This window comes from Malus domestica, chromosome 01 (genome assembly GCF_042453785.1).
Source record: "Malus domestica chromosome 01, GDT2T_hap1".
In the NCBI taxonomy this organism is placed as follows: domain Eukaryota; kingdom Viridiplantae; phylum Streptophyta; class Magnoliopsida; order Rosales; family Rosaceae; genus Malus; species Malus domestica.
The window spans coordinates 24,275,461-24,286,378 of NC_091661.1; the positions used below are offsets into that span (position 1 = coordinate 24,275,461).

At 38.9% G+C, this 10,918-nt stretch overlaps 2 protein-coding genes and 1 non-coding gene across 3 annotated transcripts; 2 read left to right on the forward strand and 1 right to left on the reverse strand.

Moving 5' to 3' along the window:
* The first annotated feature begins 577 nt into the window (after positions 1-577).
* On the forward strand, positions 578-5,768 carry LOC103406319 (protein INVOLVED IN DE NOVO 2-like). Its single transcript, XM_008345316.4, has 8 exons — positions 578-811; positions 1,737-2,679; positions 2,984-3,165; positions 3,499-3,588; positions 3,686-3,973; positions 4,305-4,514; positions 5,106-5,347; positions 5,455-5,768. The coding sequence occupies exons 2-7, from the start codon at positions 1,758-1,760 to the stop codon at positions 5,343-5,345; spliced, it is 1,932 nt and encodes a 643-aa protein (XP_008343538.2). The 5' UTR covers positions 578-811; positions 1,737-1,757; the 3' UTR covers positions 5,346-5,347; positions 5,455-5,768.
* Positions 5,769-7,658: 1,890 nt separating this feature from the next.
* Positions 7,659-7,809, forward strand: MIR7126 (microRNA MIR7126). The gene has a single exon (NR_121006.1). It is a non-coding gene; the product is annotated as a microRNA MIR7126 (primary transcript).
* A 1,195-nt stretch (positions 7,810-9,004) lies between these two features.
* LOC103406318 (expansin-A4-like) lies at positions 9,005-10,512 on the reverse strand. Its single transcript, XM_008345315.4, has 3 exons — positions 10,206-10,512; positions 9,707-10,025; positions 9,005-9,607 (listed from the first exon to the last, which is right to left on the reverse strand). The coding sequence occupies exons 1-3, from the start codon at positions 10,360-10,362 to the stop codon at positions 9,298-9,300; spliced, it is 786 nt and encodes a 261-aa protein (XP_008343537.1). The 5' UTR covers positions 10,363-10,512; the 3' UTR covers positions 9,005-9,297.
* Between the last annotated feature and the right edge of the window lie 406 nt (positions 10,513-10,918).

The following is a 10,918-nucleotide window of genomic DNA, read 5'->3' on the forward strand; positions in this document are numbered from 1 at the left end:
GTTATATGTAGTTATCAATTCATTTTTGATAATTTCTTGACAATAATACTTTGTTTGCTAAACAAACACGTCGTACTTATCAAAGTACTAATACATCTTAAACAAGAGATGCAATAACTTATGTATATGGCATATTTGCACACCACCCACCCACAACGTACATGTTTCAATACACTGAAATTTGAAAATGTAAAAGTCACATCTCGTGAACCAGACATTACATTAACAAGAAACTGATTAAAGTGTTGCATGTGAAACGTAGCTAAAGATACTAAACACGTGAGTTACTCACGAGTTACTTGCACTTGACTGACAAAATTGGAAAAAGGCAAACCCACAACACATATAACGTATCTTTTTTATTATGACACTCGGTCTCTATACTCCATTATGAAAAATGAATTATCTGAACCCTTTTTTAATCCGACAATCACATTTGATCCAAATTAAAATTAAACACATCATAATTATATAGATACAAATATTGAGTAAATCAACTTTAGAACAAAACTATTTACTTCAATCGAACAAGAAAATGGGGATGTAAAAGAGGTTTTGCGTCCCTTATAGAAATGCTATATATAAAGGTTTGTTAGGTTAGGATTGTGACGTCTCCAATTTCATACATTTGTCGCCCTCTCGATTTTGTCACTTGTCGCGGACAGCACAGTGCTCCAATTACCAATTTCCTCTTTCGCTTTTGTGGCCTCCGCTGGGCACTGAGCTGCTGCGACTCACTCAGAGCCCTGCCCCCAATTCTTCTTCCCCCCCAAACCCTAATTTTGGAGCTCAGGAGCTCCGATTTCCGCAGGTCAATCTCTCTCTCTCTCTCCATAATTTAGCTGATCGCTGTTGGGTTTGCTTGTTCCGTTACATGCATGTGCTTGTTTGGTTGAAATGTTGAATTACAGCATGCATTGTGAATTTTGGGCTTTTGGGTTGTTTGGCTTCGAGCTTTGCAGCTTCAGCTTCCGTTTTGCTCTGTGTTTTCTCTGATCTGCGGCATCTGCTTGTATAATTTGTGTGTATGTGTTTGTTTAATCGATGGAATAACATTAGGACACTATTTATGTATGGTTTTCATTTAATTTTTTGGCGATTTTTCTTTTGGAATTTTGATGATTTTTCAGGGTTGCGTGAATTTTGTTACAATGCGGTTTCATATGGCAAAATGTTTCTTTTAAGGCAAAGATAGATTTTTATTTTGGAAATTGTCCTATGAGTGATTTTGCAGTAGAGAATTAAAGGAATGATGCGGAGACCGAACCCGAATTCTATATAAAGCGGTTTCACTGCTGTACAAGGACTCAACTTGTGTAACCCTAAGCCTTAATTTGTGTGATTTCTTTATGTATCCTGAATGTTGGTGTAGCTTTGGTTATGCTTGTCCTTTCTTTTCTGGCTTCACTTTGCTTTTAATTTTGAATCCGTTGATTCGGTGCTTAGGGAGCAACAAATTTACCCATAAGCTTTTCTTTTCCTGAACTTTATTGGGGACGTTTATGTTGGGTTTTGTGGTGCAAATAGTGTCAAGTTCGCAAGAAATTAGATTAACAGTATTGATCCGTACTAGACACTTCAAACTCAACGGCGGCAACTAAACACTTATATCTACCTCTTTAACCTGCCGTTGCACATGTTCTGCTTCCCACAAAATGAACCATTAAAAACCATCGAATTCTCACAATTTTGACTAGTGACATTGATATTCAATATTTTATGTTTTCATGGTTTAGTGCTCTTTAAACAAAGTTCAAATGGGGAGTGTGGCGGATCATAGCTCTGAAGATGATACTGATATGAGTGAAACAGAATTGGATGAGGAGGTAGAAGAATATTATGAAGAGCTGAAGAATGGAAAACACAGTGTGAGAAACTCAGATGGGACATATACTTGCCCTTTCTGCCCGAATAAGAAAAAGCGGGGTTCTGTTCGCAAGGACCTTCTCCAACATGCTTCTGGGGTGGGAAAGAGTACTTCAGAAAAGAGAAGCACAGAAGAAAAGGCCAAACACTTAGCTGTGGTGAAATATTTGGAAAATGATCTAGCAGCTGAAGGTGGCCCATCTAAACGTGTGGGTGAGGAAGAACCCCCAATTGATTGTGACCACGATGAAAAGTTAGTGTGGCCTTGGACAGGGGTAGTGGTTAATATTCCAACCAGACGGGCCAATGATGGGCGATACGTCGGGGAAAGTGGATCGAAACTGAGAGATGAGCTAATAAGGAGAGGGTTCAATCCCTTAAGGGTGCACCCTTTATGGAATTTTCGGGGTCACTCGGGAAGTGCGATCGTGGAGTTTAGGAAAGATTGGCCTGGCTATGTTAATGCCATGTCATTTGAGAAGGCGTATGATGTAGACCATCATGGAAAAAAGGACTGGGAGATTAACAGTGACCAAAAATCTGGACTTTATGCTTGGGTTGCTCGTTCAGATGACTATAAAGCTTCTAATATTGTTGGAGAACACCTCCGCAAGATTGGAGACCTTAAATCAATTTCTGAAATTACGGAGGAAGAAGCCAGGAAGCAGGATAGACTAGTAACTAATCTTAACAACATCATTGAGGTCAAGTACAAAGACTTGGAAGAGATGGAGCTGAAATGTAGTGAAACTACAAACTCCATTAAGAGCGTAATCACAGAGAAAGAAAAGATCATTCAGACTTATAATGAAGGTAAGATTTTGTTTTATTCATTAAAAAAAATGGAAGAGTGCTATTTATCAAATAGAATGAAGTTACAGCTTTTTTTTTTTTTTTTTTTTTTTGCTTACTTTTCTGATTCCCTCATTAGAGTTGAATCCCAAGTATCTATTACATTCGTTATATTCCATTTCTGCAGCTGTACGGTTTCTGCATGATTTGGATAAAGTGGCTTGGTTTTCACCATTTTGGGTTTATTATATTTCATTATCATTTTATACTGGTATGAGGCTGTAGCAACATTACTTCCTGACATGCATTTTTTTTGTTTTGATAGAGATTAAAAAGATACAGACGAGCGCTCGGGATCACTTTCAGAGGATTTTTGGCGACCATGAAAAACTTAAGTTGCAACTCGAAACTCAAAAGAAAGAGCTAGAGTCCCGCATAGAAGAAATGGAGAAGCGTGCAGTTGCCAACGAAGATGAAAGTAGGAAGCTTGCTGAGGAGATTGAAAAGGTTTACTAAGTTCTGCACCATTGTTGCACATTCTCTCTTAGATTTCATGATTAAATTCTTGTGAACTTATATAAATTATGAATATTGAAAGGATGGAAACTAGTTTGTTGAAAGTTACTGAAAATTAGCATGATATTCAAGTGTCATCAAATTGTATCATGAGTATTTTAGGCTTGATGCATTTGTGTTTAATTTATTTATATTGTGTGATGTTTTTTGTCTTGGTTACTTTTAGATTGCAGCATGAGTTGCATTTAATTTGTAGTCATTGTTGTTGAAACCTTTAAGGATGGTTCCGAACACTTGATAACAGTGATGTTGTTGTTCTTGTAGAATTCCATAAAAAATAGTTCTCTTCACTTGGCTTCTATGGAGCAACTGAAGGCTAATGCAAATTTATTGAAACTGGCTGAAGATCAGAAGGTTTGTTGGCTATTTTTAAGTGCTTAAAAATGATCTGAACATTATATATTGATTTCAGAGAAGATCTTTGATGTATGTGACAACCATTTTGATCCAGAGGCAAAAGGAACAGCTCCACAATAAAATAATTAAGCTGCAACAGCAACTGGATACAAAGCAAACTCTTGAATTGGAAATTGAGCAACTAAGAGGGAACTTAAATGTTGTAAGGCGCATGGGGGATGACGGTGATGTTGAAGTGCTGAAAAAGGTGGACAACATGATCAAAGGCTTGAGAGAAAAGGAAGAATCACTAGAAGACTTAGAAGCTTTAAATCAAACTTTAATTGTAAAGGAGCGCAAGAGCAATGATGAGCTGCAGGAAGCCCGGAGGGAATTGATTAATGTAAGTTTTTCTGTTTGATTTTAATATAAATGTTGCTCCATTACATCTCTTTATACTAAAAAAGACTTCTGACATTTCAGATGATCTTTCAAGAATTCAGAATTTAATTATGTGTCCTTACTTTCATGTTTTGCAAAAACTGGTTGATATTTGACTCTGAAATTGTAAGGCAGACATGCTTTTGTTTGTTTATGTAAATGCTTTTCACTGGAGTGGATCTTCGATTTTGTACTGTAATGTGGAATGACCCTTTGTGCACCAGATAATTCTTAAGGTTCTGTTCTTAGCTTCTTATGCTTATGATAAGCTACTAATATTCTTAAATCTGCAGGGATTGAAGGAAATATCAAGTAGTGCACAAATTGGTGTTAGGAGAATGGGTGAGCTTGACAGTAAACCGTTCCAAGAAGCACTGAAGAGAAAGTATAATGAGGAAGAAGCAGAAGAGAAGGCAATGGAGCTGTGCTCCTTGTGGGTAGAATACCTGAAGGACCCAGAATGGCATCCTTTCAAAGTTACTACAGTCGACGGGAAGCATAAGGTACTCTCTAATACCATTTTTTCATTGTGTTGGGTTCTTCTGCTGTTTCTCGTAGCACAAGAAAGCATCTGACAAAAAAAAAGTATCCAATATGTTGGCATAAATGAAAAAGATTTCTTAGATTGAACTAGTTGGGCTATCCCCGTGAGTTATTTCTCTTTGTTGCTTATAAAACTAGTTGTGCCAAATTTGTGATTGTGGTGGCAAAATCCTTTCCCAGTGACGGTAGCTGATGTTCATCAAATAGGATCTCCATTCACATGTTTGTTTGGTTTGTATTTTATTGTCATTTATAATTTCTGGTTGGAAATGGACTCTCCGCTGTCAAAACGCATTATGCATTACAATGTGAGCATCTATTAATTACTTTGGTCGATAAACCTGCTTTGAGGGCAATAATATTTGCAACATTATTATCCCACATACAAAAGTTGACAGCATAAATTTTAGTCTTATGCTATTATTGAATCATCTAATTTTTAAGCTTTAATCATACTCTAATGGCTCTCCGTGCTTTTTCCTTGTGAATCACTTGGCACTTGCTCGCTGCCCCTTTGCTTCCTTTTCACTAGTTTATCTTTTTATGTTCAGGAAGTTATATCCGTCGAGGATGAAAAATTGAAAGATTTGAAGAAAGAACTGGGTGAGGAAGTGTGCAACGCTGTAATATCAGCTTTAACAGAGATCAATGAATACAACCCTAGTGGCAGGTACATTACGTCGGAATTGTGGAACTACAAAGAGGGACGAAGGGCTTCACTAAAAGATGGAGTTGCATTTATTCTGAATCAGTGGAAAACAAAGAAGCGGCGGATGGAGCTGGATTACTAAAGGTCAGTTTTCGGTGTTTGTAATGACTTATTTAACGATTTGATATAAATCATCTGTAAGTAAGTTCGAATGATGATTGATTTGAGTATTTGCCTTTCTGTTTTCGCAGTTCCATCTGGCCAGCTTAAAGGATCATCCTCCCAACACAGAATTGCTGAATAAGTGGCTAACCTGAAGGAGGACTCTGCCTTTAGATGCATTCGTAGTGTAAGCTTTCCCAGTCAATATGTGGACAGACGGGACAGTACCCAACTTCTTATTCAAACTCTCAGGGAACGGAAACCGTTTCGTCATTTCACCTCTATAAAGGTTTGTTCCCGAGAGCGAACTATCGGTATCCGACTTTGGGTGTATCTGTATTTAACAATGTACAATACTCCTGCAAACTTTTTAAGTTCCTTTGTCTATCATTTGCCACCTGAATCCTGATGTGATACTACTCCCATCTGACTCTTTTAAGTCTTCGGGTCGAGAAAAACTTGTATGAAACGGGCTGTATACACCTTGATCTAACACTCTGCTTTGTGGAGAAGTGTATACACCTTACAAAACAAGGTTTTCTCCATCTGAATTTAGTTGAATCAATCTTCTTTTTTTGGTTAATGATTCTAGCTGAAAATGACAGTGGGGTACAAGCTAATATAAATCCATTGGCGGAGTCATGATGCATGCGTGAATTGCTAATCATGTAGTTAGTACAGATGAAAAACAGTAAACTCGTTTCTTTTCTTGTCAATTTATCATCCCGGGGTCTCGAGTTTCAGGTTCTGCACCCGAGGTCCCGAGTTTGACTCCAATATCTTTTGTTGTATGCGAGCAAACAAAAAATAAAGGGTAAATTACATAGTAGCCCTTCAGGTTTGAGGTCTATTGCAATCTTATACAACATCTTTAAAACATTTCACTTTCATACCTCAAGTACTATTTTATTTCAATTTCATACAACCGTTACATTTTCCATCCATGGATCTGTTAAATGCTGACATGGTTGCCACATATATGCCACGTGGCTGCCAAATATCTGCCACGTGGCAAATAAAATAATTTTTTAATTTTTTTAAAAAAACCTGTCTGGCACTTTTTTTTTTTTTTCTCTCTTTCTTCTTATGGGTTCGGTCCTTTTTTTTTTTTTCTTCTTCTTCTTCCTCCTTCTTCTGGGTTGCAGGGGGTTCGATCATTTTTTTTTTTTTATCTTCTTCTTCCTCCTCCTCCTCCTCTTTCTTCTTTTCTTCCTCCTTTTTCTTCTTCTCTTCTGGGTTCGGTCCCTTTTTTTTTTTTTTCTTCTTCTTCTTCTTCTTCCTCCTCCTCCTCTTTCTTCTTCTCTTCCTCCTCATTCTTCTTCTCTTCTGGGTTCGGTCCCTTTCTTTTTTTTTCTTTTTTTTTTCTTCTTCTTCTTCCGCCTCCTCCTATTTCTTCTTCTCTTCTTCTTCCTCCTTCTTCTTCTGGGTTCGGTCCCTTTCTTTTTTTCTTTTTTTTTCTTCTTCCTCCTCCTCCTCTTTCTTCTTCTCTTCTTCTTCTTCCTCCTTCTTCTTCTGGGTTCGATCCCTTTCTTTTTTTTTTCCTTCTTCTTCTTCTTCTTCCTCCTCCTCTTTCTTCTTCTCTTCTTCTTCTCTTCTTCTTCTTCATCCTTCTTCTTCTGAGTTGTAGGGGTTCGGTCCTTTTTTTTTCCTTCCAATTTCGGGTTTTTTAAAAAAAAATTAAAAATTTATTTTATTTGCCACGTGACAGACCTTTGGTAGCCACATAACATATATGTGGCAGCCACGTCAGCATTTAACAGATCCATGGATAGAAAATGTAACGGTTGTATGAAATTAAAATAAAATAGTACTTGAGGTATGAAAGTGAAATGTTTTAAAGATGTTGTATAAGATTGCAAATAGAACTCAAACCTGAGAGGCTACTATGTAATTTACCCAAAAATAAAAGGAAAATAATAATAATTCCGTCAAAGTGAACGGAGAGAGTGCTGCAAACGAAGTCGTGCAAACAGGTGAAATTTGAAAAAAAGTGCATTAATTCGTGGACGCAAGATTGACAGTGAAAGGCCAGGATTAAAGGATCCGGAGAGGATCTCAGCCCGTCCGTTGAGCCTAAATAAATACAAGGAACCGCGTGATTTCTGGAGGGCGGCACATTTCACGACCCAGAACGACGCCGTTTCTGGTATCCAATCTTAATATCTGCTGTTTCTATGGAACCCTAGGGCTATATATTCGTGCTCTGTCTTCTCAGATCCTCAGAGATCTCCATCGCCTACATCTTCTGTAAAAATTAAAAATTAGGGCTGTGATTAGAAAGAGAGAGGCTTGAGCGGAAACCCCAATTAGGACTAAAGTATCAAGGAGCGCAAAGAGAAGCAGAAAGATCGCCGCCGCTTTTCACCCGAATCGTAGGCCTTTGGCGTCTCTGCTCGTATCTTTGCGTTCCACTGATTCTTTCGCCCTAATTGGGTCCGACCCGCAATGACAGGCCGTCCAATTCTATACACTTGATATGAGCCCACCTTTCTTTCTTTTCAATTTCTGATTTTTAGGGTTTATTTTTTTATTTTTTTGCGATTCAGTTTTTTATTTTAGGGTTTTTTGTGTGTGTGATTTTAGGGTTTTGGGGAATATATGGCACTTGTTGGGTTTATGAGAGGAAGCGATTTTGATTTGCTTTCTCGCGGAGACCAATGGTGCTTACAGTGAAGGTCCGATTCGCACCGTTTCGGTGGGAGTCGGACGGCGGCCAGACAACCGTAGTGATGGTATCCACAGATGGCGGGTTCTCTCTGTCCCGTTTTTCTACTAATCTCCATCTCACATTTTCTTATTTTCCAATCAATTTATCCCAAAAACTTTATTTTTTAGTTGATTTGTTTTTTTCTATTTTTTTAATTGAAAATTGAAATTATAATCATTTAATTAAGGATTGTATACGATGTTTCATGGTTGGTTGATTTTTGAGTTTTGGATTGGAACCTGGACTGGTTGAGCACGATGAGTAAAAGACCATAAACCCTAAACCCTGAGGATTCGATTACCTAAAAATGTATTGTGGAGGATTTGAGGACTTAAAACTGTTACACTGATCGATCCATCTAAGTTGCTCTCCTAAACTTGAGAAAGTTGTAATGAAACCAATTCGAAAGTCTTAACCAAGTTCTATGAATTATACATTACACGAACAACAAAGAATCCAATGTAGAAGCAAAGAATCCAATGTAGAAGACATGGTCACAATTTTAGTTTGGTCGTATGTGAAGGAGATAAAAACATGACTTAGGAGAGAAAAACGTGACATAGGTTACTAGACCACGTAGCATATCCGACCATCATAAGCATAAGAACACATTATCGAGTATTGCCATGTCGTATATACTTAATAACTATACTTCAATTACAAGCCATCAGTATTAGTATTGTATCAACACATTTGTGTCGTTTGTCAACATAAATCTTATGAAGGGTAAGTGACGGTGCAATAACTCTTTATTAGATGATCGAATAAAACACGTGTGATCAGGATGTCCGACCTAAACTTTCAACGTCATTGTTTAATTTCTCATTCGGCTGCTGGTGGCAGACATCCCTTCAAAGGTCCTTGATTGCCGGTAAAATCACACCCCAAATGCAAAGTTGCAAACCATCCCCATAAGCAAGAAACAGAAAAAATACTAAAATTAAAGTATATAATTATAAATATACTCAGGATCAGATAACCAAAGCTGCGGGCTACACTACCAGCCACCTCAGCTGCCTACAACAACACTTTTGAGGCTTGGAGCTTTTTTCACTCCTCCACCCAGCAGTTAAAAAAAAACTTTAACTTTTAACTTTAACTTTAACTTTAACCCCACCATCAAACATTACTTTTACTTTCTTGCTCTTCTCTCTTTTACCAAACCCAAAAATTAAAAGGAAAAAGAAAGTAAAATGATATATTAAAAAGCGGGAAAATTGAAGAATTAGACCCTGAAGTTCTTGCCGGTGAAAGTTTGGCCGAACTGCCAGTTGGAAGGGACGATGTTCCAGGAAGTGGAGGTGCGGCGGTCACTGGCTGTCACCCTGAAGGAGAGTGACTGTCCAACCAGGATGGCGTTTGACTGCCAGTTCTGACCCCAGTTGCGGCTCAGGCTCATCCACGGAGTGTTCGTCCCTTTAACGTACACCTTCACTATGTCCCCTGCGCCCGCGACGTTGTGGATCAGAACCAAGTTGAAGTACTTGTGGCCGTTGATTGTGAACCTGATTCCACCTTGCTTCCGGCATGGCACCCTATACCACAAAAAGGGCATTTTAGTCATTTGGCATTTACAAACGACCAAAATAATAAAACGAAAACAGAGAAAAAGAAAGAGAGAGTGCTGTGCTCACCGGCGGTAAGAAACAGGGACAATGCCGGCGCGGTACTCGGCGATCTTGAGGAACATGGGCATGGCGAGATCGAAGTGGGTGCGAGGAGGGTTGCACCAGCCGCCATCGTCGCTGGGCTGGGCGAAGTTTGGAGGGCAAAAGTTTGTGGCCGTGACAAAAATGGAGGGACTGCCAGATTTGCACCACTGAGGCTGATTTGCGCACTTGAGTTCGAAGCAAGCTCCACAACTCAAACCGTTGTTGAAGAGTGCCGTGCTCAGCGCCGCCGTGTTCACTCCGTAGCCCTGGCTATACAGATTTCCGTAGCCACAGGCCCCTCCTGTATATACACAGAGACAATCAAAAGGCATGAACTTTTAGTTTTTGTTGTAATATTTTGAGAGATTTTGGGAAATTTTGATGTGGGGTTTTGAAATTAGAGGGTCTAAATCCAAAAGAAATGGACTTTATGTTATATTATGCTTAAAAAATTCAGGGGGGTGAAATATCTTGAGCTTACCCATAGTTCCAGAGGCATCACTGCCGCCATAGAAGGTGGCATGAGCATCCTGCCACGCTCCGCCAGTGTAAACACCAGGAATTCTGGCCTCGACTACAATGGTACTGGCCAGTGCCATGAGAGAAGCAATGCAGAGCAGAGGAGCCATGGCGGCCATTGCTTTCTAGAGAGAGAGAGAGAGAGAGAGAGATGGGGCTTTTGAGTTGGAGGGTTTGGGTGTGAGGAGAAAGCAGAGGGGTGGAGTGCTATTTATGAACAAAGTTGCAGAGAAACATTGTCAAAAGGTGACAAAATCATCACCTTGATTAATGCGGCTTTGGTCTCCCACGAGTAGTTGAAGGTTTTTTTTTGGCGGTAATTCCGTTCAACTCTTTTTTTATTCTCAATTGACGGAAATGCCCTTTTGGTTAATTCCCTTTAACAAGTTTTAGGGTGAGGATTGTACGTCTAAAATTATGATCTTGGTGCATTGAGGAGAATAGGGGTTTGGTTCTCTTGAATTGAACGAAAAAGAGTAGGATGCTTGAAAGAATAGTAGCCCACGATTGAACCTCGATTTATTAATTTGCTCGTTTAATTATTTAATACTCTCGAGGCCGGCCTTGAAGATAGCTAAAATAGACGGACCGTCTAGGGTCCCTACCCTAGAGAGGCCCTCAATTTTGTATTTGATACACACACACTATATTACAAACTTTTTAATTGTTTAAATA